A 24998-nucleotide genomic window follows, 5' to 3' on the forward strand; every position below is an offset into this window, starting at 1 on the left:
TATACTCTCTAGCTCCATCTACATCATTGCAAATGGCAAGATTTCGTTCCTTTATACGGCCGAGTAATATTCCTTATTGTATATATATGGCAAATATTCTTTATCCACTCATCCGTTGATGGACACTTGGGTTGTTTCCATCATTTGGCTATTGCAGAGAATGCTGCTATAAACATCGAGGTGTGTGTATCCCTTTGAATCAGTGGTTTTTTAAAAACGTTCATTTATTTTTGAAAGAGAGTGAGTGGAGAGGGGCAGAGAGAGAGAGGGAGACAGAGAATCCCAAGCAGACTCTGCACTGACGGCCCCTATGTGGGGCTTGACCTCATGAACTATGAGATCATGACCTGAGCCCAAATCAGGAGTCAGATGCTGAACAGATTAAGCCCCCCACGTGCCCCTGAATTGGTGTTTGGTGTTTTTTTTTTTTTTTTTTTTTTGTATTCTTTGGGTAAATACCTAGCAGTGTAATTGCTAGATCGTAGGGTAGTTCTATTTTTAACTTTTTGAGGAACCTCCATACTGTTTTCCCCAGTGGCTGCACCAGTTTGCATTCCCATCAACAGTGTAAGAGGGTTCCCCTTTCTCCACATCCTTGACAACACCTGTTGTTTTGTGTTGTTGATTTTAGCCAAAATGTATTTTTAAAAAGTTGCGCATGTATGTATACAAGGACCAACTGGAAAAAATAATTTTAGTGATGCCTCATTTCTGGGAGAGTATAAAATACATTTTTCTCTGTAGGTCTAGATCTTCTTGGAGTAAGTGTGTGCATGCACATTTGGTGAAAAGCTGCTCTTGGGCTAGAATTTCTGGGCCCACAAGGAGGTGCCACAGGGACCTTAGGAAGAAAGAAAGCAGATCTCTGACCCTCTGGCCAGGATGGCTTATGGCTTGCTGGTGGGAGGGGATCTGGGCTGAGATTCTCCCTTACTGAGGCTACTGACGTTAGTCTGTGAGGCCAGGCCCCATATGAATCGCCATTCATGTGGCAAAAAGAACTTACTATCCCAAAAAACAACAGCCCTCTGGCAAGGAATGAAAGAAGCAGAAACGGAGATGCCTCCCCACTCGGTCATAAAAGTGTCAGTTGCCAGATGCCAGGGCGGCATTCCAAAGGCCGGTGGGGTTTCAGGGGCCAGATGGGGGTCACAGCAGACAGTCAGCGGAGAGATGGTGGCTGGGGCTGCTGGCTGCGCATTGCATCTCTCAGAGACCGGCCAGGCCAGCAGCACTCTGGGCCACTGCTCCTAACAAACAGATTGGAAGAACAAGAATGATAATCCCGATGGTTTCGTCAGCACTGATTTTCTTCACTGCATTATTCTCTGAATGTTCATAAAAAATGGCATTTGGGGGGCACCTGGGTGACTCAGTCGGTTAAGCGTCTGACTCTTGATTTCGGTTCAGGTCATGGTCTCACGGTTCATGAGATCAAGCCCCGCATGGGGCTCTGCACTAACAGCATGGAGCCTGCTTGGGGTTCTTGCTCTCCCCCTCTCTCTGCCCCTCCCTCTCTCTCTCTCTCTCTCAAAATAAGTAAATAAACATTTTTTAAAAATGGCATTTGGCCATGCTATGAAGAGCTGGGTAGCTGGTAGGAAGAAGGAATAGATTGTTGGGTTTGGAGTGCAAGGCACACTCTCAACTGGGCTAGTCAGAGAATACGTCCTCAGGAGGTGTTCAGTTAAAAAAAAAATCATGACATTAAAGACATTATAGAAGTTGTGATTTTTGTTAAAAAAAATTAGCAATAGGGGGTGCTTGGGTGGCTCAGTTGGTTAAGCATCGGACTTCAGCTCAGGTCATGATCTCACTGCTCTTGAGTTCAAGCCCCACAGGGCCCCTGCTTGGGATCCCCTGCCCCCCTTTCTCCCTGCGCCTCCCTGGCTTGCGTGCTCCCTCGCTCTCTCTCTCAAAAATAAATAAACATTAAAAACATCAGCAACACAGAAGCATGATGAGTAAAAACTAGAGACCCTCTTTCCTTCCCTCCCCCACCCACACCAATCCCACTCTCTTCCTAGAGAAGTCGTCAGTTTGGTGTGTGTTCTTCCATTCCAGAACATAAAAGTGTGCCTTATTCCTTCAACTGGGCATGTATCTTTTCATTACAAGGATTGTTTGATATTTTTCACTGAGATAGTGCTTCAGTGAACCTAGCTTGGTGATTCCCAAACTGTGGTGTGTGTGTGTGTGTGTGTGTGTGTGTGTGTGTGTGTGTTTTCACATATGTGTCAATATTTCCTTGGGACAGATCCCTACAGTGGAATTTCTAGGTCAAAGGGCACGCACATTTTAAATGTTGCCAAACTGTGTTACAAAAAGGTTTTATTTACATTCCTACTGGATATTGCCATGCCTTTATTGTTGTCAGTTTGAGAGGTAAAAATTGCACCTAGTTGTTTTAGTTTCCTTTATTAAAAGGATATTTATTCTATTTTTTAAATTGTGGTGAAATATACCTAACATTTACCATTTTAATCATTTTAAGTGTACAGTTCGGTGGCATTAAGTATATTCACACTGTTGTGCAACCGACATCAGCATCCCTCTCCAGAATTAATTTGCTTTTATTGGATTAGCTAGTGAGGATCTTTTTGTTTATGGACTAGTATATTGTTCCTTCTCTTTGCTTGTCCTGTTTTCTCCTTCCCCCCTTCCCTTTGTTTCTTTTGCCTTTTTTTAAAAAAAAATTTTTTTTTTAACGTTTATTTATTTTTGGGACAGAGAGAGACAGAGCATGAACGGGCGAGGGGCAGAGAGAGAGGGAGACACAGAATCGGAAACAGGCTCCAGGCTCCGAGCCATCAGCCCAGAGCCTGACGCGGGGCTCGAACTCCCGGACCGCGAGATCGTGACCTGGCTGAAGTCGGACGCTTAACCGACTGCGCCACCCAGGCGCCCCTCTTTTGCCTTTTTATGATCTTTGCAGATTTTCTAACTAGGTTGATGTCCTTTTCTTTCTTTTTAAAACTTAAGAGATTTCCTGTATTATGAGTATTATCTATCTTCAGCTTTATATTTCTGGCTTGGCTCCTCATATATTATATTGGTTTTAATTTTTACGACATCTCTGCAAGATAAGTATTATTATTCCCATTTTGCAGATGAAGAAGCTGAAGTTTAGAGAGGTCATGTGACTTTCCTAAGGTGACATAGCTAATAAGTGGCAGGGATGAGATGAGCTGGCTCTGTCTTGCTTTTCCACAGTCTCAGGCCAAAGGGAAACCACCTGAGGCATTAAGACTCTGATGGTGTCTGGGAAGGCCGGGGAATCTCAGGGAGACTTCAGGGGGAGGCTGGGAGGATCTAGAAGCTGGCGTTGCTGAGCATGGAGGAGACCAGAGAGAGGATCCTCTCTTCCCCTGTTGTTCTTGCTGCATGAAGGGCCATCAGAACACTTCTGGCGTTTGGGTCCGTGGGTGTTCAGTCCCCCCTTATTACTGTGGCTACAGAGCAGAGGCCAGAGGGCGTGGTCTGGTCTTTTCTGGGCACTAATTCCCCACAGTTTCTTGTTCCTCCTCTCTCCCACGTCCAATCAACCACCAAACTGGGTGGGTTTCACTTCCTCAGTGTCACTTCTCTTCTCTTTGTCCCCTGCCAGAACCAAGCCCAGGTCCCATCGTGCCTCCTACCGGGTCTTACCATTTGTACCCTGGCTCCCTCCAGCTCTCCTCCGTGCTGAAACGTACATTTGATTGTGTAACTCCTCTGCTTAACATGCTTGCACGGCTCACTGCTGACAGTGTGGGGTCTGCTTGGGATTCTCTCTCTCTCTCTCTCTCTCTCTCTCTCTCTCAAAATAAACAAACTTTAAAATGCTTGGATGGCTCTGTAGTGCCTCTCAGTTAGGCACCGAACTCCTCAGCCCAGCTCACAAATTCTTCACCTTCTGGCCCCTGCTCATCTCTCCCTTTCCCACCCTTTTCTGCTTGGGTCTCTGTGTCAATCAGACTGAATTCTGTGAACTTAGCTAACTCTCTCTTGTGCCTCAGGGACTTTGCCTACACTGTTTCCTCTTCTGAACTGTGGAATGCTGTTCCCTAACTCATGCTCAAATTTTATGTCTCTGTTTAGACAACATTCCACTGGGAAACCCTCCCTGGAATGATGGGCTCGGTTATGGGCTGTGTTGTTGTACACATCTTACCACCTTGTGATTTTCTTTTTGTCAGCCGTCTGTTGATCCTGACTGCATACAAGAATTACCAGAGCTGCTTTTAAAATGCTGGTGCTGGGCCACATGCCCCTGAGATTCCAAGTTAACTAACCACCAATGGGGCCTGGGCTTCGGTTGCTTTAAAAGTTCCCCAGGTGATTCTAGTGTGCAACCAGGGGTAAGAACAGGGCCGCCTAGGAAGCTCCACAGGCCCAGGTGTCCTCTCTGTTGTAGTCATCATTCTAAACTCCTCACTGGGTCCTGGGCGGCCCAGGTACTTAGTAAGTGTGTTGAATAAATGAATGTAGCAGTTTCTCTAGAAGGGATGCAGGAATCAATAAGGACAAAAAATGACACATACCAAACGTCTATTGGATAGCAAGTTACTGCTTTTTAGTGTTTCCAGAGAACAATCAGCAAACTGTCCTAGAAAAACTCCTCAGTTGGGGCACCGAGGTATCTCAGTTGGTTGAGCCTCTGACTCTTGGTTTTGGCTCGGGTTGTGATCTTGTGGTTGGTGGTATTGGGCCCAAGTTGGGCTCTAAGCTGACAGAACGGAGCCTGCTTGGGATTCTCTTTCTCCTTCTCTCTCTGCCCCTCCCCACCCCCCAAAAGTAAATAAACAAACCTTAAAAAAATAAAAATAAGTAAAAACTCCCTGATCATTCAGGTCATTTTTAAAAACGTGCACACTTTTGTTTACTTTAGAATCACAGTAAAAATTACACATTTAGTCACGTGTGTGATTGGTTCCCCTTTGGAAGTCTCTCTTCCCCAGGCCTCCTTGAAGCCAAATGCTACACTATCAGAGGCCCCAAAACCCACCTCTGAAAGATTGATGTGTAATTTTAATTTCATGAAAAATTTCTTGAAATTTTCATTACTTATGAATAGTAAAATATAATAAAAATTCCCCGGTCAACATCTCTGCTGTGTTTCTCTTTTCTCTGCCCAGGAGTCTTCTGCAGTTTCCTTGTCTCCAGTTTCTTCTTCTTTCTTCCTTCTCTGAAAAAAAAAAAACAAATTCTCATGGACATCCAACAATTCAGCTTTTTCTCTCTGCTTGCATGATCTGGGTCAGGAGGAAGCCAGAAGCCAGCTGAACAGTGACCAGAGGCTAGCTCCATCACTCTCCTCAGTTCATGCTGTTACGTGCTTTCTGTCAGGAATCATTCACACAGGCAGCGGTTTTGCACCAGGCTCCCAGGAGCAAGGTACCGTTCACCTCAGCGCAGCCTTACCCATGTGGCATGTGGGGAGGGGGGTGGGCAGGAGAGCAGGCACAGGGGAAGAGAGTAAAAACGTGTCAACATAAGGAGAACTTCTCTCCACGCAAGGTCTGATGTAAGACCATTGGAAGCACAAGGGATGGCTTGGGGGCTGGCCAAAGTTGCCCCAAGTAGACAGACAGGTATCAGTGCCAAAAGCCAAGGCCACCAGGGACCACACCTGAAGGTGAATTAGATGGACTCACTGCTCTTTGCAGAGAGGAAGAGCTCATACCTTGGGGCATCTCAGTGAGAAGGTACTGGGAGGGCTTGTTTTACAGTTTGACTCGTTTCCTTAGGTGATTTGGGGGAAGGTTCAAGGAAGCAGGGCTTAGCTCTGGGTTGGGTGTTCTGAGGAATTGGGTCTCATTCCGATTGGGCATCTCTATTAACTTGCTCGGGTTACCATAACAAAATACCACAGACTCGGTGGCTTAGACAACAGAAATTTATTTTCTCGCAGGTCTGGAAGCCTGGGGGTTCAAAATCAAGGTGTCAATGAATGTGTTTTCTCTTGAGCCTCTTTCCTTGGTTGGCAGAGGGCTGCCTTCTTGCTGTGTCCTCACATGTTTGTCCCTCCGTGCCTCAGTGCTCTTGGTGTCCCTGTTGTGTGTCAAAATTTCCTCCTTTTACAGAGACAGCAGTCAGATCAGAGTTTGGCCTATAGTAATAGCCTCATTTTAACTTAATCACTTCTTTAAAGACCCTATCTCCACATATCGTCACATTATGGGACGCCTAGGTGGTTCAGATGGTTAAGCCTGTCATGATCTCATGGTGTGCGGGTTTGAGCCCCGTGTCGGGCTCCGTGCTGACAGCTCAGAACCTGGAGCCTGCTTCACGTTCCATGTCTCCCTCTCTCTCTGCCCCTCCCCTGCTCATCCTCTATCTCTGTTTCTCAAAAGTGAATAAACCTTAAGAAAAAACAACAAACAGTCACATTCGGAGGTACCAGGGTATGGGCTTCAACATCTGATTTTTTGGGGGAGCCACAATTCAGCCTGTAACGATACATTCAAATATCTTCAAATATCTTGTCTATATGGTAGGGGAAATAATAGAGGCTAAAGTAGGGATTCGTGAAGAAGGAGCAGTCACTCATTAGCCAGGATATGAGGATGTCTGGTCCCTTTTGTGGTTTGGACCAGGTTCATGTTTTGTCTGTGTTGAGACATGATTATGGAGTCATCTGGATTTCGTCTTCATTATAGTCATAGAGTGGCCTTGTCCAATGTTGATCTACTACAAAATTGTTTACGTTCAATGGGAGAACACCACAGCCTGGCTGTGGATAGTGTCAGCTTGTAACAACACCAAGGTGACACCCATCGAGCTAGACCGCTCCCTGCTGTCAGGGGAGGTTTCTTCTTGCCCGTTATCTAGGTACACATAGTGTACTTGCTAAGCAAAGGCAGCTGTGGGGTAATTGCTACCTTTTCCCGCCAGAAATTCTGGTGCCAATACTGGGTGACCAAGAGAGAGTGGCAAAACTCTGGTCCCCTTTTGGGCAGGCATGGGGCCCGAAGACGTGAAAGTGCAGGAAGTAGGTCTTCTGTTGCTCACTTTGAGCACACCCTCTGATGGTGTAGACTCTGTTGGAATACCTGGGTATTCCTTGGCGCTCTATTTTACTTGGTGTGTTAGTTTTCTTTTCTCTTCTCTTTTCTTTCTTTCTTTCTTTCTTTCTTTCTTGCTTTCTTGCTTTCTTTTTTAATGTTTTGTTTATTTTTGAGAGAGCTCCAGCCAGGAGGGGGAGGGGGACGGAGGATCTGAAGCTGGCTCCATGCTGACAGCAGCAAGCCCAGTGCGGGGCTCCAACTCACGAACTGTGAGATCACGCCCTGAGCCGAAGTTGGAAGCTCAACCGACTGAGCCACCCAGGCGCCCCTGGTGTGTTAGTGTTCTGTTGGCTGTGTGACAAATCACTAACTCAGTGGGTTAGAATAGCACCTATTTAAGATCTCACATTTTCTCTGGGTCAGGAGTTTAGTCTTAACTGGGTCCTTTGCTTAGGGTAACCCCAGACTGCAATCAAGGTGCTGCCCAGGACTGGGCTCCTATCGGAGGTTCTACTGTGGAAGGATCTACTTCTGAAGTCACTCAGGTGCTTGACAGAATTCATTTCCTCCTGGCCGTAGGACTCGTGACAGCTCATTTCGTCAGAGATGGCAAGGTAGAGACTCTAGCGAGATTGGCAGCACACTCCTGTGTAATCGTGTACAACCCATCATTTTTGTCACCTTCCATTGGTTAGAAGAAGGCACAGGTCCTGCTCGCACTTGGGGAGGGAATTAAACAAAAATGTGAATACCAGGAGGCAGGATCAAGGGATCTACCCTCTACCCCGGGGGCTGCCCTGATCATTTTGGGAAATCTGCAGTGTGTTAAGTGATTCAGGATTTAGATGGCTGCAGATCAGTCAGGCCGGCCAGCCAGGCAAGGATTTGCCACAGCAAATCCTCTGGGCATCCTGAAAACTTTGTTTTTGAGGGAAGATCTGATTTGGGGGAAAGGACAAAGAGGACTCCAGGGTATGATTTCCTCGGGTGACTGCTATGAAGGGGACAAGCTTCACAGATTTGTGTACATTCAGGAATCCATTGTAGGGGCACAAAAGGAAGAACTAAGAATAGGTGGACGTAGGAAGGTTGCCAGGGTATCAACTGTACATGAAACAGAAACAGAAAGAAGCAGGGAAAGGTTTAGGAACATCCAGGTCTCCGGCAATGGGCTAAAAGAACAATACCCAAGTGAAGGAGTGAACTGGATATCGAAACTGTGAGATACCGAACTAGATACCGAAAGGCAGAGAGGAGGCTAGGGGAACATTCAGCATCTCCTTCTTTTTACCTTTTTTTTTTTTTAATGTTTATTTATTTATTTTAAAACTTTTCAATGTTTATTTTTGAGAGAGGGAGGCACAGGAGGGGTAGAGAGAGGGAGACACAGAATCCAAAACAGGCTCCAGGCTCTGAGCTCTGAGCTGACAGCACAGAGCCTGAGGAGGGACTTGAACTCAGGAACCGTGAGATCATGACCCGAGCCAAAGTTGGCCGTGAGCCACCTAGGCACTCCAGCATCTCTCTCTTAACCACAAAGTGGAAGCCAGGAAAGCCATCAGCCTAGAAGATAGGTAAGGACCAGGTCATGCTGGCCTGCCTGTCACCAGGTCTGGGGTAGCACTGTGAAGTGATAGGGGCCTCAAGAATGTCTGTACAATGTATAGAGAGTAGATGTGATTTTATTGAATGTTTGGACATTGGGTGTCTTACAGAATAAATTCTACTTAATGATGGGTCTAAGGCAGGCAGCTCCACCTAGAAAAATATTAGACCTGAAGAAAATTGTTCATGCACTAGACATTTCAAGTCCAGTGTATGACCATATCCTGGACCGTAAAACAAGTCCCAATTAATATAAAATGATTGCAGTCATACAGACTATGTTCTCTGATTGCAGTGGAGCTAGGTCAGAAATCAGTAACAAGATGTCTAGGAAAAATCCATAATTTGCAAATTAAGCAATATATTTCTAAACTATCCATGGTCAAAGAAAAAAAAACAAAACCACCAGAGAAATCAGAAAGTATTCCAAACTGAATGATAATGAAAATACAGCTTTTCAAAAATCTGGGCAATGCAGCTAAAGCAATGCTTAGAGGAAAATTTATAGCTTTAACATGCTTATATTAGAAAAGAAAGGCTTAAAGTCAATGACCTAGTGTCTCACCTTAAGAAGCCAGAAAAAGAAGAGCAAAATAAATCCAAAGTAAGTAGAAGGAAATAATACAGGTTAGAGCAAGCATCAATGGAATAGGAAAGAGAAACGATGAAAGAAAACAAACTCATCTCGTTTTATTTTTTTTTTAATTAAAAAATGTTTATTTTTGAGAGAGAGAGAGGCAGAGCACGAGCAGGGACGGGCAGAGAGAGAGGGAGACACAGAATTCAAAGCAGGCTCCCGGCTCCCAGCTGTCAGCACAGAGCCCTACGTGGGCTTTTGAACTCCCCAACAGTGAGATCATGACCTGAGCTGAAGTCAGATGCTTAACCGACTGAACCACCTAGGCACCCTTCAGTCTGGTTTTATGACACATTTTCCCTCCCCTCTTCCTCTGGCCCCAGCTGACTGATTGAGACTCCATTTGGAGTGGGGAAAGAGTACAAAGTAGTAATAAGTTAATTACTTCCTTTAGAGTTCCGGGTGCTTTCATCTCACACCTGGAGAGAGCATTTTTGCCAGCAGGCGGCAGCATTGGCAACCTGAAAACCCGGACAGGTTGTGCTGGGGGTCGGCTTGTGGTCCAAGGCTCGCTGACAAGCTGAACGGGTGTCGTTTGGAGACAGGAGAGTCAACTCCGGAAAGCAAACCCCCACTGAAACTTAGAACAGGAAAAAATCCAGCGATGTCACAAAAACACCTGAAGCCTAAACGTCTGTGAAATCAAAGCTGGAAAAACGTGGCTTCTAAAATACTCTTTACTGGAGTATTGCAAATGGGCATCTGAGGCTCAGAAAACTCCCCCCCATTGCGTGTAAATCTGGGCCTCTGCGTCTCCTCATTACCTTATGGCTCACAGTTTCCATCGGAGTCTCAAAATGGACAGGGACTTAACAATTAAGAACCCCTGCTACACCACTCAGTGATCAAGCCACAGTCTGGGCTGTACCTAAAGGTTGGTAAAGTGCACTCAGGGCTTGGATGGGAGGTGGCAGAGGCTGGGCACAGTGGCTGAGCTAGTGGCTTTGATAATTTTTTCTTCCTGAAGGCTCAATGCTGTGAATAAGGCTTTAGGGGCAGAAAGGGAGCAAGTCCGTTTTGCAGGCCTCCTATGTGTACCAAACAAGATGCTTTCCATAAATGTCCTCACTGAACCTTTGAAGGAGTCCTTTGAGTTTGGTGTTCACATCCTTAATATTATTCCCCAACCCCCTTAAGACGACACCTAATGGAGTGCTGGCTTTTGTGGTCCCAGATTTTAAGTGTATGCACACACAGACTATTCCCCTCTTTTAACAGACAAAACTTGTAGGCGATTTCTTTTGTTTAAATGAGCTTTCCTTTGAAAAATAGCCTGTCATTTGTTTCTTTGGTCTGTCTCTTGCAATCAAGAGCCACTCTCAGAACTGGCAGCATAAATACAGAGGTAAGGGTAGGAGCCAGTGGGATCTGGGGGGAGGTTGGAAGACAGTGCTGGGACTTCACTTTCCCGTTCTGGCCGGCTCACGAGGTGGCCTGTGGCCCCGCCAGGGTTTGAGCGGGAGAAGCCTGGCCCCGGCTCCCGAGGCTGTCTCCGCGCGGGGCGGAGGGGCGGCGGGGTGGGGGGTGGGAGGTCAGGGCCCGGCCCCACGTGGCCGCCGCTGCCGCCCGCTCCCCGAGCCCCGCCCGGAGGTGGCCGCGCGAACTGCAGACGGAGCAGACGAGAGGCGCAGGGCTGCCGGCGAGCGCCCCTGGTCCCCCGAGCCCCGAGCGCCATGGTGGGCGCGCGGCTAGTCCGCAGCTCCGCGGCCGCCGGCTAACGGGCGGGGCGGCCACCGCTGCCTCACTCTGTCCCTCAGCGTGCGGGGCCTCCGAGCCGCCGTGGGGAGGATGAGTCTCTGGGGCTGGTTCCTGCTGCAGACCCTCTGCCTCCTGCCCACGGGCGCAGCCCCGCGGCGCGGCGCGCCTGCCTCAGCCAACTGCGAGCTCAAGCCCCAGGTAGGGTGCGCGTCGGGCGCAGGCGAGGCGGCTTCCCCGCACCTCCCCTGGGTGGTTACCTTCCCAAGCCTGCGAAGCACCGAGCCCTCGGATCCGGAGCCACCTCCCCCGTCCGCGCCTTTTTGCTGGCGCGTCCCGCCGCACCCCGGGGTCCCCTCTCTGGAGGGGGCGCAGTCCCTCGGCCGCGTGAGACCCTGTCCCCAGCTCTCGCCATTGGTCATTGCAGCCGAAGGGAGTCCCGGCGGGGTGTCCCGGGTCTCTCCAGCCTGCTTCGCGGGCGTTCGGGGACCTTGGGTGGATGAGTCCGCTAAGACCGAGCGGTGCAGGAGGGACTTTGGCACATTTACTTTGCAAGTTTGTTCTGCCTTCTCATCCTTAGCGTTTAATTTCTCCTGCTCTTACCGAAATGGTAAGAGCGCCCTGCAGCTGCTTGCTTTAACCTTCGTAGAGTCAGTGCCTGAGTTAGAAGGGATTGGGGGGAGCTGAAGCCATCCCCCTTGTTTTACCGATCTGGGAAATTGAGGCTCAGAGAGGGACATTTGTGCCCCAGGTCACAGAGCGCATTCGCGAAGTAGCCACATCTGACAGCCTCGCGTTCACGCACGGGCGCTTCCTTAGACATTCTCAGGGGCGTTTTGCAGGTGAGCGGAACCCAGCCGAGGGAGTCCCAGTGACCTGCCCCGGTCAACCTCACCCTATGGGAGCAGAAGCCGAGCAGAAATCGGACAGGTCTAGCGTCTGCGAGCCTGGCCCTCTTTCGAGACCAAGGTTTTCTTCTCCTGATCAGTTTTCTTATGCTCGAAATTTTCTGTCGTTCTGAAGTTTTTTTTCTGAGCTCCGTGGCGGTTGAATTTTGTGAGTTTGTATTGGTGGGTCTGATTGCTGGGTCCCCGGAGCCGGGGAGGTGATCCTAGACCCGTCCTTCGGGTGGTCTGTGCGCCCTCGGACACCAGGGTCGCCCCACCTTCGGTGACAGCTGCGCAGCATCCGGGGCTGTGTCACCTCTGGCTAGTGGTAATTTTATTCATCGTCCTAACCACAGGAAAGGAGAGGGTGACCTAATTGAGGCTTCCTGGTGCAGGGGGCTGACCGGGGAGCCACACTGATTTCCTTAAGGCATCCATCCTTTCCAGCTTTCCCTCCGGCAAGCAGGAGGCGTGGTGGCTGGAGAGGGACGTCCGCACCAGGGAGAGTTTCCAACTCTTGCGTTGTGGCAGCGGCGCTCGTGTTATACAAAGCAAAAGCCATCCTTTCCTATGAAAGCAAACGTTTTTCACTTTTACAAAATCCACTCCAAATTGTAGTGTGACGAGTGAGTCGTGATAAAGTCTCTGTTTCTCTTGACTCTTGAACTTGTCCTCATGGCCTTTTTATTCTCTCAGTTCTCCAACTTTTTGGTCTCAGCACCCCTCCACGTTTTAAAAAAGTACTAAGGACTCCAAAGAGCCCTTTATGTATGTGGGTTGACGGACACATTAGTGAGACACAGGAATACATAAGCACACGTGCCATTAACAGTCACAGCAGTGACGTTGGACACACCTGTAGCCTCTAGAAAATTCTATGTGCACACCTGTGAGAGAATGACAGCGAGAGAGGAAAATACCGTATTATTATTATTAAAAAAGTTCTGACTTTACAGACTGCTTTGAAGGACTTTGCGGACACCTACAGGTCCCAGGACCACATTTTGAAAATCTCTGAACTATTCTGGGAGCAAGCGGTGTTATCCGGTGCCAAGGTCAGGTCAGTCAGTGGCAGGGCTGTATGCTTGACCTGTGCTCTGGAGAGGGCACTGTGGGTGGGTGCCCCAGGAGGTTGTGGTCTTGAGGTTGTAGAGTAAAGCTCTGGAATCCAGCCTCTAACCCACTAGGTAGCATTTTGTGTCCTGAGAGCTGGTTTCAACTTTCGTTAATCATTATAGAGAGATCTTCCACACTGGCCTGTAACATGCTTCTTCCCATACTTCCACCTGATCTTTGCTCAAATTCTTTCACAGAGACCCTTCCTGATTATCTATGAATGATTATGTCAAATCCCTGACCCACCTGCCCTCTTGCCTGCCTTTCCTGCTTTATTTCTCATTGTAGCACTCAACTGATAAAAATGTGTTTGCTGCGGCTCCCCTAGCCCCTGTAATCTTCATCGGGGTTGGAATTTTTGTCTGTTTGTTTTGCTGCTGCATCCCCAGTGCTTAGAAGAGTGCCTGGCCACCGTAGACGCTCAATAAATATTTCTCGGATGAAAAGCATCACCTGGAGCCAACTGACTCACTTTGGTATCCATTCTAGGTGGTCTGCTGAAGTGTACTTTAGGAAAAGTGCCATCACCACAGGTCGAGGGAGGCTGAGACGGGAGGAGCTAGCTGAGGGGTGCAGCCCTAAGGGACTTAGCCCACGTGACATAAGTTGTCACTGTGCTCCTTTGTTTCACTGCATGGATTACAGATGTGTGTGTTAAAATCTCCAGTGATTCGGGGCACCTGGGTGGCTCAGTCGGTTAAGCGGCCGACCTCGGCTCAGGTCATGATCTTGCGGTCCGTGAGTTCGAGCCCCGCGTCGGGCTCTGTGCTGACAGCTCAGAGCCTGGAGCCTGTTTCAGATTCTGTGTCTCCCTCCCTCTCTGCCCCTCCTCTGTTCATGCTCTGTCTCTCTCTGTCTCAAAAATAAATAAATGTTAAAAAAAATTAAAAAAAAATCTCCAGTGATTCAACGGACAGAACTTGTAGCTTCTTGTGTCTGTCATCCATGGCCACCCATGCCTTTTTCTTTTAGGTTTAGAAGGGACATGTTGATAGTGTTTTTATTCTATTGAATCATAGTGTTAAATCACATGGCTTCATCCATCTGGTAGCACATGGTGGCCACAATTATGTTGAAATGAGGTAGTAGAACAATTTTGTTCTTTTTCTGTTGTGGAGACAAGACAGCCCTACTCCTGAGGGTGTCAGTATAAGGGGGACCAGGGCAGTGGCACCCATATGACCGGTGCGGCGGCCTGGGGGCTGGTGGGCAAAGGCAATGTGAGAGCTCCTTGGCCGTAAGCCCTGAAGTCTTTTCTTTGAGCTTGTGTTCTACCCAAGGCCTGCCTGGTAGGGCACTGTCAGTGGTCGTCGGGATGGTTGCTGGTGCAGAATGGGAGAGACAGTGCCTACTTGGTCAGAACAGAACTCTATTTGTTGAGGGAGCTCTACAAGACGAGGAGCGTTTCCTTCAGAACACTTTAAAACCCCTGGCTTGAAAAAGTGGAAAAGTCCCGGCCCGGCCCCCCCCCCCCCCCCCGCCCATGTGTTACTTTGAAAAGACAGGATGGGGAAAGGTGGCAGTCTGAGGATTTAAAAACGTTGGTGTGGATCTATTTGGGCAGGTCCTGAGGCTAGGGAAGGGGAGCTGGACAGAGCCTCTGTAGATTCCGAGTCAGGGAGCACTCCTGTGCAGCTGTGCACCTACTAGGGTATTCATGGAGAAAGAAACTAGGAGACCAAGTAAAGCGTATTGCATGTTAAGGTCACATAATGTGATGTTTCAGACCCAGGGCTCAGGACCCAGTCTGCCTGGCTTCAAATCCACTTAGCCACTGCGGGACCTTGGGTATCATCACAAACCTCTCAAGGGCTTGGTTTCTGCACGTGGCAACGGCTAGCATCTTAATTAGTTGCCTATCTTCTTAGTGCCTTTCTTCCCATTTGCTCCTGAATGGGCAGGCTTTCGTCCCCACCGTGCCACTAAATTGTTCTTGCTTCGGCCCCAGTGTCTTCAGTGTTGTTCCATCCAGAGACCAGTTCTCAAAGCCTTGACTCATTTGGCTCATCAGCCACACTGAACCCCTTGCTTACATTGTCGTCCTTGAAGCACTGTCTTTGGTTGGCTTCCTACTCTTGATTTGCCAGCGACCTCGATGACCGCATCTCTCATTCTCTTTTGCTGGCTGCTCTTCTTTCCCTTGACTTCGCAAGGTTAGATTATTTCTAGACCTTTTCCCTCCTAAATTACACTAGGCTCCTTGGAGATCTCATTCAGTCCCCTGGCTTTAAATAACACATCTAAATGGTGACAGTACCTTGTTTTTAACCTCTGGCGCAGGCCTCTCCCAAAGTCCGGATTCATGCATCCGTCTACCAGCTCGACCTCCCCGCTTGGTTGTCTGCTTCACATCTCGACTCAGCAGAGCCCAAGCCAGACTTCCAACCTTCCCCTCTGATCCCATTTCATCTGCTCTCTCCTCTATCTTGGTTGATGGCAACTTTGTCCTTTGCATTAACCAACTCATCAGCAAGTCCCATTAGCTCTAGCTTCCAGACTATATCCAGAACATGATCACATCTCAGTTCTGTCACAACCACTGTGTTCTCATGCTTGGATTGTTTTGGTAACTTCCTGACTGACTTTCTTTCATTTGCCCTCATCCCTCTCTAGTCTGTTCGTCACGGTCGCCAGGGTGACCCTGTTCAGGATCAGCTCACACTGCCCCTCTCACAAACACCTGCCCTAGCTCTGGTGTGGCCTGGCCTTGCTCACCACTCTGACCTCTCCTCCTGCTTTCCTTTTCCTTCATCCTGCTGCAGTTCTGATGATGTCCTCGCTAACACCTTTCTGCTTCAGGGCCTTTGCACTGCTGTTCCCTCCTCTTGGAGGGAAGGCTCTTCTCTCAGATAGATATCCCCCTGATTTGCACTCTTACCTCTTTCACAGCAAGATAAATCTCCTACCAGATGTTCAGTGATTTTGTTTATTTATTTATTGAGAGAGAGAGAGAGAGAGAGAGAGAGAGAGAGGAAGCATGCACATGAGCGAGAGAGGGGCAGAGAAAGAGGGAGAGAGAGAATCCCAAGCAGGCTCCATGCTGTTAGCACAGAGCCCGATGTGGGGCTCGAACTCACGAAACCATGAGACCGTGACCTGAGCTGAAAGCAAGCATTGGAGGCGTAACTGACTGAGCCACCCAGGTGCCCCCATCCAGTGATTTTCTGATCACCGTATTTAAGACTGAATATCTCCTCCGCCAGTACTCCCTGCTCATGTTCTCCACAACAGATATCATGGACATGCCCGAGGTGGGTACCTGTTTTTCACTCACCGTTGTATTTCTAGTGCCCTAGAATGCCCCAGTGCCTCATGCCTACAACAGTGGCTGGCATGTATAAGCACAGCCTAAAGAATTGTGGAACGTGTGCACGTTGAACGCATGTCGTAGGAGCATTCATATGCAATGCTTAGATCATCTCTGGCGCACAGTGAATATGTGATAACAGCTGCTGTTCTTAGTGTCCTTACTGTTATTACATGGCTGGATGCCAGCACCTGAGTCTTGTTTGTTTGCTTTTAATTTTTTTTAATGTTTATTTATTTATTAAAAAATTTTTTGACATTTATTATTGAGAGACAGAAAGAGACAGAGCATGAGCATGGGAGGGGCAGAGAGAGAGGGAAGCACAGAATTGGAAGCAGGCTCCAGGCTCTGAGCTGTTAGCACAGAGCCCGACGCAGGGCTCGAACTCACGGACCGCGAGATCACGACCTGAGCCAAAGTCAGCCGCTTAACCGACTGAGCCACCCAGACACCCCTGTTTGTTTTTTAAATATGAGCTGTTTTCAGCAAAAAGATCATACAGCAACTCTATTTCTAGACTAGTACTAATTGAAAAGGCAGCAATAAATAAATAAATAAATAAATAAATAAATAAATAAATAACTAAAAAAAAATGGATACATATAGTTGAATAGATTTTGTTTAAAGAGAAGTGTAGGTATTTTGAGGTAGGATGAGACTTTAGGGAGACTAAAGGCAGTGGGTAAAAACAAAGCAAAACCAAACCAAAATGAAACCACGCCTTCCACTCTGCCTTCCACTCAGCCGTGATCTTGCAGTATGGACTGGATTTTCCTGGGAATATATTTATTTAATATCAAAAGCTCCTAGCAGATGAAAATGAGTTAGGTGTCCATGGTTTTAATAATAACATTTTAGCTCTTGATTGTGTCTCCTGGTTGGAAAGTGGGTATACGTCCTTTGGGAGGCGCTGTAACTTGTGTGAGCAGATCCATTGTATAGGTTTGTGGTGCCCAGACATATCACCATTCAGGGCCCTTCGGTTATCGTTTCTTCCCAATAAAGTGAACAAATAAACCAAACTCCAAACTAAACCTCTACCTGGAAGGCTGCCTCTACCAAAGCAGTTACATTTATAGGTAATTATTTTGTTATCAATTTTTTTTTTTATTTGAGAGAGAGAGAGAGAGAGAGAGAGCGAGCACAAGCCAGGGAGAGGGGCAGAGGGAGAGAGAGAGGGAGAAGCAGGTTTCACGTTCAGCTCATAGCCCAATGTGGGGCTCAATACAGGGCTCGACTTGGGGCTTGATCCTACAACCCTGGGATCGTGACCTGAGCTGAAATCAAGAGTTGGATGTTCAGCCAACTGAGCCACCCAGGTGCCCTTTGTTACCCGTTTTAAATGAACCAAAGCCATAACTGTCAGTCTTGGCTTTTGATTAGCATCTAGTTAACCAGTGTTTTTCTACCGGCTTGATGTGATTCTAACAGTGAGACACTGGACTGCTTAATTAGTTTTGGCAGCCATTGTTTTAGATGTAGAGTTTCCATTTGGCTTTTTGATTTGCTTAAATAACCCTGGGACATTCGTTACTCCATAAGCAGATGCCTGAGGGTTGGCTGGAGACCCTGGACACGATTCCTCTCCTAATATTAATTCAATCATTAATAGGTATTAGAAATACATTCTTTCTCTCATTTCTTCATTCACTTAACAATTACCTGCCTAGTTTGTTTATTCCCATAACCTATGACAAGTACTGTTATCTAACTCCTAAAGATGAAGAAATTGAGGTACAGAGAAATGAAGTGGCTTTTAAAAATCTCGGTGGGGTAGCTGAAATAGAAGCAGAATTTAGGCTTCTTTCACCCATTTGTGTGTTTTTAAAAAGGTGGGTGTGGGAGTAGAACTGTAACTTAAATACTTAAAAAAATTCTTTTTAATGTTTATTTATTTTTGAGAGATAGAGAGAGCACAGCAGGGGAGGGGCAGAGAGAGGAAGACAGAGGATCCAAAGTGGGCCCCTCACTGACAGCAGAGAGCTCAATGGGGGGCCTGAACTCATGAACCATGAGATTGTGACTAGAGCCAAAGTTGGATGCCTAACTGACTGAGCCACCCAGGCACCCCGCAATTTAAATACTTAACAAAAAACAAGGTCACAGGCTGGGGACTAGTGAGATATGTTCTGTTTGGCTTGCATGGTGTATAAGAAAATGGAGGTTCCATTTTCCAATTGGAATATTTTATTTAAACTCGGGATTTCTAGTTGCTTTTGAAAAGCCCATTCTGGAGCACCGGGCCTATTCCCATGTGGCTCAGGCTGCTTATAGCCAGTCGCCTTTATCCAGAGCTGTGAGCTCATTTGCTACTGATCTTCCCTGCCCCCTGCCCATTATCTCACCCCCAGGCCTTGTGTTTACCTGTCCACCTCTGCCTTCTGGGTGGTCAGAAGGTGGCAGGGGAATGGGAGGAGAAGAGGTTGAAGACTGTGAGAACGGGGAATGGGGCCCCTGCATCAACCAGCTCTCATCTGTCTTAGTTTTTGAGATTCTGTGTAACATATCATTTGAAGACAAGTTGCTGTAGCTTCAACAATGAACATACAAATGCAAACACACCTGATCCTCATTGTTTGCAGATTTCACATTTGTGAATTAGGCTACTTTCTAAAATTGATCAATAACCCCAATGCCTGTGGCACTTTCATGGGCAGACATGTGCCTGATGCACACACTGCCAGCTGAGGTGGAATAAATTGGTACAGTGCTCTGTTTCAGCTCTCAAACAAGTAACGAGTGAGTAAGTGTCCTTTTGGTGATCTACTTAATGCTACATTTTTTTTTTTTTTTGCATTTTTGTGGCGATCTCTCTGTTTATTTAAAAAAAAATTTTTTTTTCAACGTTTATTTATTTTTGGGACAGAGAGAGACAGAGCATGAACGGGGGAGGGGCAGAGAGAGAGAGAGGGAGACACAGAATCGGAAACAGGCTCCAGGCTCTGAGCCATCAGCCCAGAGCCCGATGCGGGGCTCGAACTCACGGACCACGAGATCGTGACCTGGCTGAAGTCGGACGCTTAACCGACTGCGCCACCCAGGCGCCCCAACGATCTCTCTGTTTAAAATAACCAGGCATAGATAGTATCGAGTGTTCCTAAGCACAAGGAGGCTGTGACGTGCCTCAGGGAGAAAATGTATGTGTTAGATGAGCTTCGTTCAGGCATGAGTTGTCATGCTGTTGGCTGTGAGTTCAATGTCAGTGAATCAGCAACATGTATTAAATAAGGTGCTTTTCAACAGAGCACATATAAAACAAGGTTATGCATTTATCTGTCGATGAACATTTTGTGACCAGAGGCTTGTAGGAACCTAACCCTTGGATTTCTCCTAGGAGCAGTGCTTCATTGTTTGGTACTTCAGTGTTTGTGATGACTTTGTAGAACATAACGGTGACAATAACAAAAACTGATTGTGAGCTGAAACTCCACAGTACAGGAGAACATCGTACTTAAAAGACTGCTGAAATTAAAGCCTTTTGTAAAGGGAATGTATTCCATTTCTTTTCTATAAACCCGGATTTTCACATTTCTGGGTTGCTTGGTTCATGGTTCACTTCATATCTGACCTTACGACTTGAAGTCCTCGAGGGCTGCCCTGTGCCCTTCTTTGTCCAGGGTCTCTTACTAAACAGACACTTCCTAAATGCCTGCTGTTGAAACTGAGCTACTCAGGGGCAAAGGGCACGATGGCTTGGCCTCGGGTGGATGTGTACCACTGCTCAGCCTGGAAAACCACTGGGAGAGAATGGGCAGCCGTGGAGAGCCACTGCTTTTGGGAATGTTGGATTTGAGATCTGAAGAAGCAGACACAATCAGTCTGCCTGCCGGGGAGGCAACAGTGTCTCCTCAGGTGTCCCCTCATCGGTACCAGCTGTGTCCTCAGAATCCCTTGAGAGTCCCCGCCTTATCTCCTGCCCCGTTCATTGCTAGGGCAAACGTAAAGACTGCTATTGCTTTTTCGACTTTAATCAACACTCTGGGGGGACAAAGGGAAAAGGCTGCATCGAGGATTCCTGCTGCTGGCAGGTGAATCTACCTGGACTCCAAAGTCTAAATCATACTTTGATCATTTTCCTCTCGCAGTGTGACTTGTCTCTCCCGTTCGTTTTCTCCTCTCAGCTTTCTGACTCTACATATCATGACTTAATGGCCTTTCTTTTCCCTTCAGCAGAGTGAATTGAATTCCTTCTTGTGGACCATAAAGCGAGATCCGCCATCTTACTTCTTTGGCACGATCCACGTTCCATACACCCGGGTTTGGGACTTTATCCCGGACAACTCCAAGGAGGCTTTTCAGCAGAGCAGCATTGTGTACTTTGAGCTGGACCTCACGGACCCCTACACTATCTCGGCCCTCACCAGCTGTCAGATGCTGCCGCAGGGCGAGAACCTCCAGGACGTGCTCCCCAGGGACATCTACTGCCGCCTCAAGCGCCACCTAGAGTACGTCAAGCTCATGATGCCCTCGTGGATGACCCCAGACCAGCGTGGCAAGGGGCTCTATGCGGACTACCTCTTCAACGCCATCGCGGGGAACTGGGAGCGGAAGAGGCCCGTCTGGGTGATGCTCATGGTCAACTCCCTGACCGAAGTGGACATTAAGTCCCGTGGGGTGCCTGTCTTAGACCTGTACCTTGCCCAGGAGGCTGAGCGGCTGAGGAAACAGACTGGGGCTGTGGAAAAGGTGGAAGAGCAGTGCCATCCACTGAATGGGCTGAACTTTTCACAGGTAAGACTCTCTTTGCAAGAAGGACTTGGCATTTGATTGTGTGTGAGTTCACTGACTTATAATATAGGAGATGGTTCAGAAGGACAGTTGATCTGAAACTTGTCTTTGCTCAAGAATGTTATTCAGAGTATTAAAAAATAAGCCATAGAGTCAGTTATATCGTTTGTTTGTGTGTTACTGAGAGAGAAGAGGGTTTTTTTTTTCTTGTCATCCCAAAAAGTATTGACATACCTTTGTCACTTGTTTTAATTCAGGTCATTCATTAAGAAACTGCTTTGATGGGCATTGAGGAGGGCCCGTGTTGGGATGAGCCCTGGGTGTTGTATGTAAGCAACGAATCACGGGAATCTACCCCCAAAACCAAGAGCACACCGTATACACTGTATGCTAGCCAATTTGACAATAAATTATTAAAAAAAAAAAAAAAAAAAAAAAAAGAAGCTGCCTTGAGGGGCACCTGGGTGGCTCAGTCAGGTAAGCACCCGACTCTTAATTTCAGCTCAGGCCATGATCTTGTGATCTGTGAGTTCGAGTCCTGTATGGGGCTCTGCACTCACAGTGTGGAGCCTACTTGGGATTGTCTCTCTCCCTCTCTCTCTGCCCCTCCCCCCTCTCAAAATAAATAAACTTAAAAAAAATCTATTTTTTTAAAGTTTATTTTTAGTGTGTGTGTGTGTGTGTGTGAGAGAGAGAGAGAGAGAGAGGAGAGAAAGGGACAGAGAGAGAGAGAGAGAGAGAGAGAGAGAGAATCCCAAGCAGGCTCTGTACTGTCAGTGCAGAGTCTGATGCGGGGCTCGAGCCACCCAAGTGCCCCTAAAAAATCCATCCTTATTTATTTGTTTTTTAAAAAGAAGCCGCATTGAGAGTATGTGGACAATGTGAATGTCAGACTGACTATCACAGGGTATGGCCTGGTTTGAAAATAATACTGGGCATGGCTGTTTTGGGTCACATTGGTCCCTTTGAGATCATTGCTGTCCCTGTTCAGTACCCTCCCCCCAGGGTATTCCTTTTGTAAGGCAGAGTTATATTCCTGTTTTCTGTCATTTATAGCCCCTCCCTCAGGACATTGGAATTTAGGTTCATATTCAAGAAGTTCTTCATTTCTCATAAGACAAGTAGCACTTTATTAAAGTGCCATTGTTTAATCGTTTTGGTGAAATTTGTTGTTGATGTTTTATAGCAGATTAGATACTTCTGGGGACAAATGAGAATTTTGCAATATGAAATAAGTATTTTTTACTTTAAAACATTTTTAATTGAAGTATAGTTGACATATAGTATTACATTAGTTTCAGGTATACAACATAGTGATTCGACAATTATATATATTACTAAATGTTCACCCCAATAAGTATGGTTACCATGTGACCATACAAAGTTGTTACAATATTATTGACCATATTGAAATAAGTATTCTTGTTTTGCAGGTATTCTCAGTGGTTGGCCTTGGGATGTTGGTCCTCAGAATAAAAGGACTTAGCAGATCTAGGTCTTAGCAGATCTTGAAATGCTGAACTTGGGTTGTTACTTAAAGAACTTAAGGACATTCAACAGCCTAAAAATAGTGTTCCTGAATTGATAATAACATTTGTAGGGATTTAACTTACCTTGCTAAGAGTATATATTAAAAAATACTCAGGTACTAAAATATAGTATTTGTTTGGCACACTGAGATTTATAGACAAGATAAGGGACCAGTAATTGTCTGCATCTATCTCCTGGGGGAGTTTTCTCACATTATTTTGGAAACCTAAGAAGCTGATATTCTAACTTTTTCAATGATTGCATTTATTATTATTTTAAAAGTTTATTTATTTATTTTGGGGGTGCCTGGGTGGCTCCGTTGGTTAAGCATCAGAATTCAGCTCAGGTCATGATCTCCTGGCTGGTGAGTTCGAGCCCCACATTGGGCTCCATGCTGACAGTGTGAAGCCTGCTTGGGATTCTCACTGTCTCCTCTCTCTCTGCCACTCCCCTTCTCATGCTTTCTCTCCCCTCAAAATAAATAAACAACTTTTAAAAAGTTTATTTATTTTAATTTTTTTTACATTTATTTATTTTTGATAGAGAGAGACAGAGCACAAGTAGGGGAGAGGCAGAGAGAGGAGACACAGAATCCGAAGCAGGCTCCAGGCTCTGAGCTGTCAGCACAGAGCCTGATGTGGGGCTGGAACTCCCAAACCGCGAGATCATGACCTGAGCCGAAGTCAGATGCTTAACTGACTGAGCCACCCAGGAGCCCTATTATTTATTTTGAGAGAGGGAGAGTGTGAGCAGAGGAGGGGCAAAGAACTGTGAGGGAGAGAGAGAGAGACAGAGAGAGAAAGAAAGAGAGAGAGAATCCCAAGCAGGTTCCATGATGTCAGTGGAGAGCCAGACAAGGGGTCAACCTCACCAACCATGAGATCATGACCTGAGCCGATATCAAAATTCGGATGCTTAACCAACCAAGCCATCTAGGCGCCCAATGTCTGAACTTAATACAATGTTTTGTAGAAGGATAGTGCTTTGATCTAAAGTCTTATTGATTTTGACCATACAAGTTTGGAATCTATGACCATTTTTGCTTGGGCTTAAGCCCTCTTTCAAACTTCAAACTGGGAGGGGAAAAGGCTTGGCAGTAAATATATATCTGCTTGGCAGATAATATATCTCAAGATACTCTCAAAGGTATCTTTGAGGGAAGGTGTGTAGCACCATCTCTTAAGATAATACATTTGAGAGATATTTTAGGGCCTGTAGTTATGTACTAGAGTCATTTTGATTTCATAACACCTTCTTAACGTTCACGTACGTATTTAGTATTTATAAACTAATTTTTTTATAAGAACTTAAGGTTAAGCTAGTGAGGTTAAAGTTGTTTAAATTTAGGAGGAAAAATTATGACATTCCTAAAACTTTTTCTTTTTTGGTTGGGGGGTGTGTAACTTCCTGTGTTTCATTTATAAACAGTAAAATACAACCTTAGTGAACAGATCAATGACACTTGACATATACCTATATCCACTACTCAGATCGATTTATTGAACATTTCCATCACCCCAGAAAGTTAGTATCAAGTTTTTCCTGCAGCATAACTATACAGAAAAGTGCACATGCTGGATTTTCACAAACACAGTCATGTGTCCAGCACTCAGGGCCAGGGCGGGAAATAGCAGCACTGGCTCCCCTGAAGCCCCTTGACCCTGATGTCTACTCCTCCCCCACACACCCCCAACCAGTCCCAGAACCATTGTTCTGAAAGTCCTTGAGCATAAATTAGTTTGACTGTTTCAGAATTTCACATACATGGAATTATGCAGTATGCTTCCTTTAGAGGGCTTGGCTTCTTTCGCTTAGCAATACCCTTGTGATTCACCATGTTGGTTGCTGTGTGTAGTTAGTTGTCCATTGTTCATTCTCGCTTCTGTGTGAAATTGAAGATTTCCAGCAGAGGCTTTGGGGTGGAGCCTGCTGGAGTCTCCCTTCTCAGTAAGTCCAGAGAACAGTAAGATCATCTGCATTCAATTTGATAGAAGACGAGCCTAACTCATTCCCTTGTTCCATTTCTTCTGCCCCATTTGAGGAGTGGTTGGTTCCTTCCTCCTTGTTCTCTGTAGCTCTGAAGAAGGACGTTGGTGCCTGACTACAAGGTGAGAGGGGGAGATGGCCAGGCCTGCAGCCTCCTGAGCTACCTCTCCAACCAGCTGCCAGGAAGATGCAGAGGAGAGCGGGTCTTCCTTGAGGCTTGGGAGGAGCCCTGTGGGCCTCGGCTTCAGAGCTCCCACCCTCCTCTTGGATTGTAGGGTAGAGGCAGCTGGAGATGGAGGCATGGCTGAGGCTGGAGCGCTGTTCTGTGGGAGAAGCAGTGAACCCAGAGCCAGATGTGCTGGGGTGAGAATTCCTGCACCATCACCAGCATGTGACTTTATGCTGCCCCTTAACTTCTCTGAACTTTGTTTTCTCATCTTTAAATGGGGATAATAATATTTGCCCTCTCATCCCGTTGTCAGAAGCAAATAAAACAGTAAATTGGAAAATCATAAATA

The 24998-nt window shown here is 46.7% G+C and overlaps 1 protein-coding gene across 8 annotated transcripts in view; it reads left to right on the forward strand.

Moving 5' to 3' along the window:
* The window catches only part of TRABD2A (TraB domain containing 2A), an 82459-nt gene that overhangs the window by 17249 nt on the left and 40212 nt on the right, over positions 1-24998 (forward strand). For 2 of the 8 annotated variants that reach the window (XM_040458362.1, XM_040458363.1), the window contains exons 6-7: positions 5244-5376; positions 20407-20967. In XM_040458362.1, coding sequence (XP_040314296.1) covers positions 5305-5376; positions 20407-20967 — 633 coding nt within the window. In that variant the 5' untranslated portion in view covers positions 5244-5304. Of the gene's footprint in view, positions 1-5243; positions 5377-10908; positions 11128-20406; positions 20968-24998 lie in introns of those variants that run through there. The other 6 variants (XM_040458365.1, XM_040458364.1, XM_040458366.1 and 3 more) reach the window with 5 other exon arrangements.

This window comes from Herpailurus yagouaroundi, unplaced genomic scaffold (genome assembly GCF_014898765.1).
Source record: "Herpailurus yagouaroundi ecotype Mexico unplaced genomic scaffold, PumYag 221, whole genome shotgun sequence".
Taxonomy (NCBI): domain Eukaryota; kingdom Metazoa; phylum Chordata; class Mammalia; order Carnivora; family Felidae; genus Herpailurus; species Herpailurus yagouaroundi.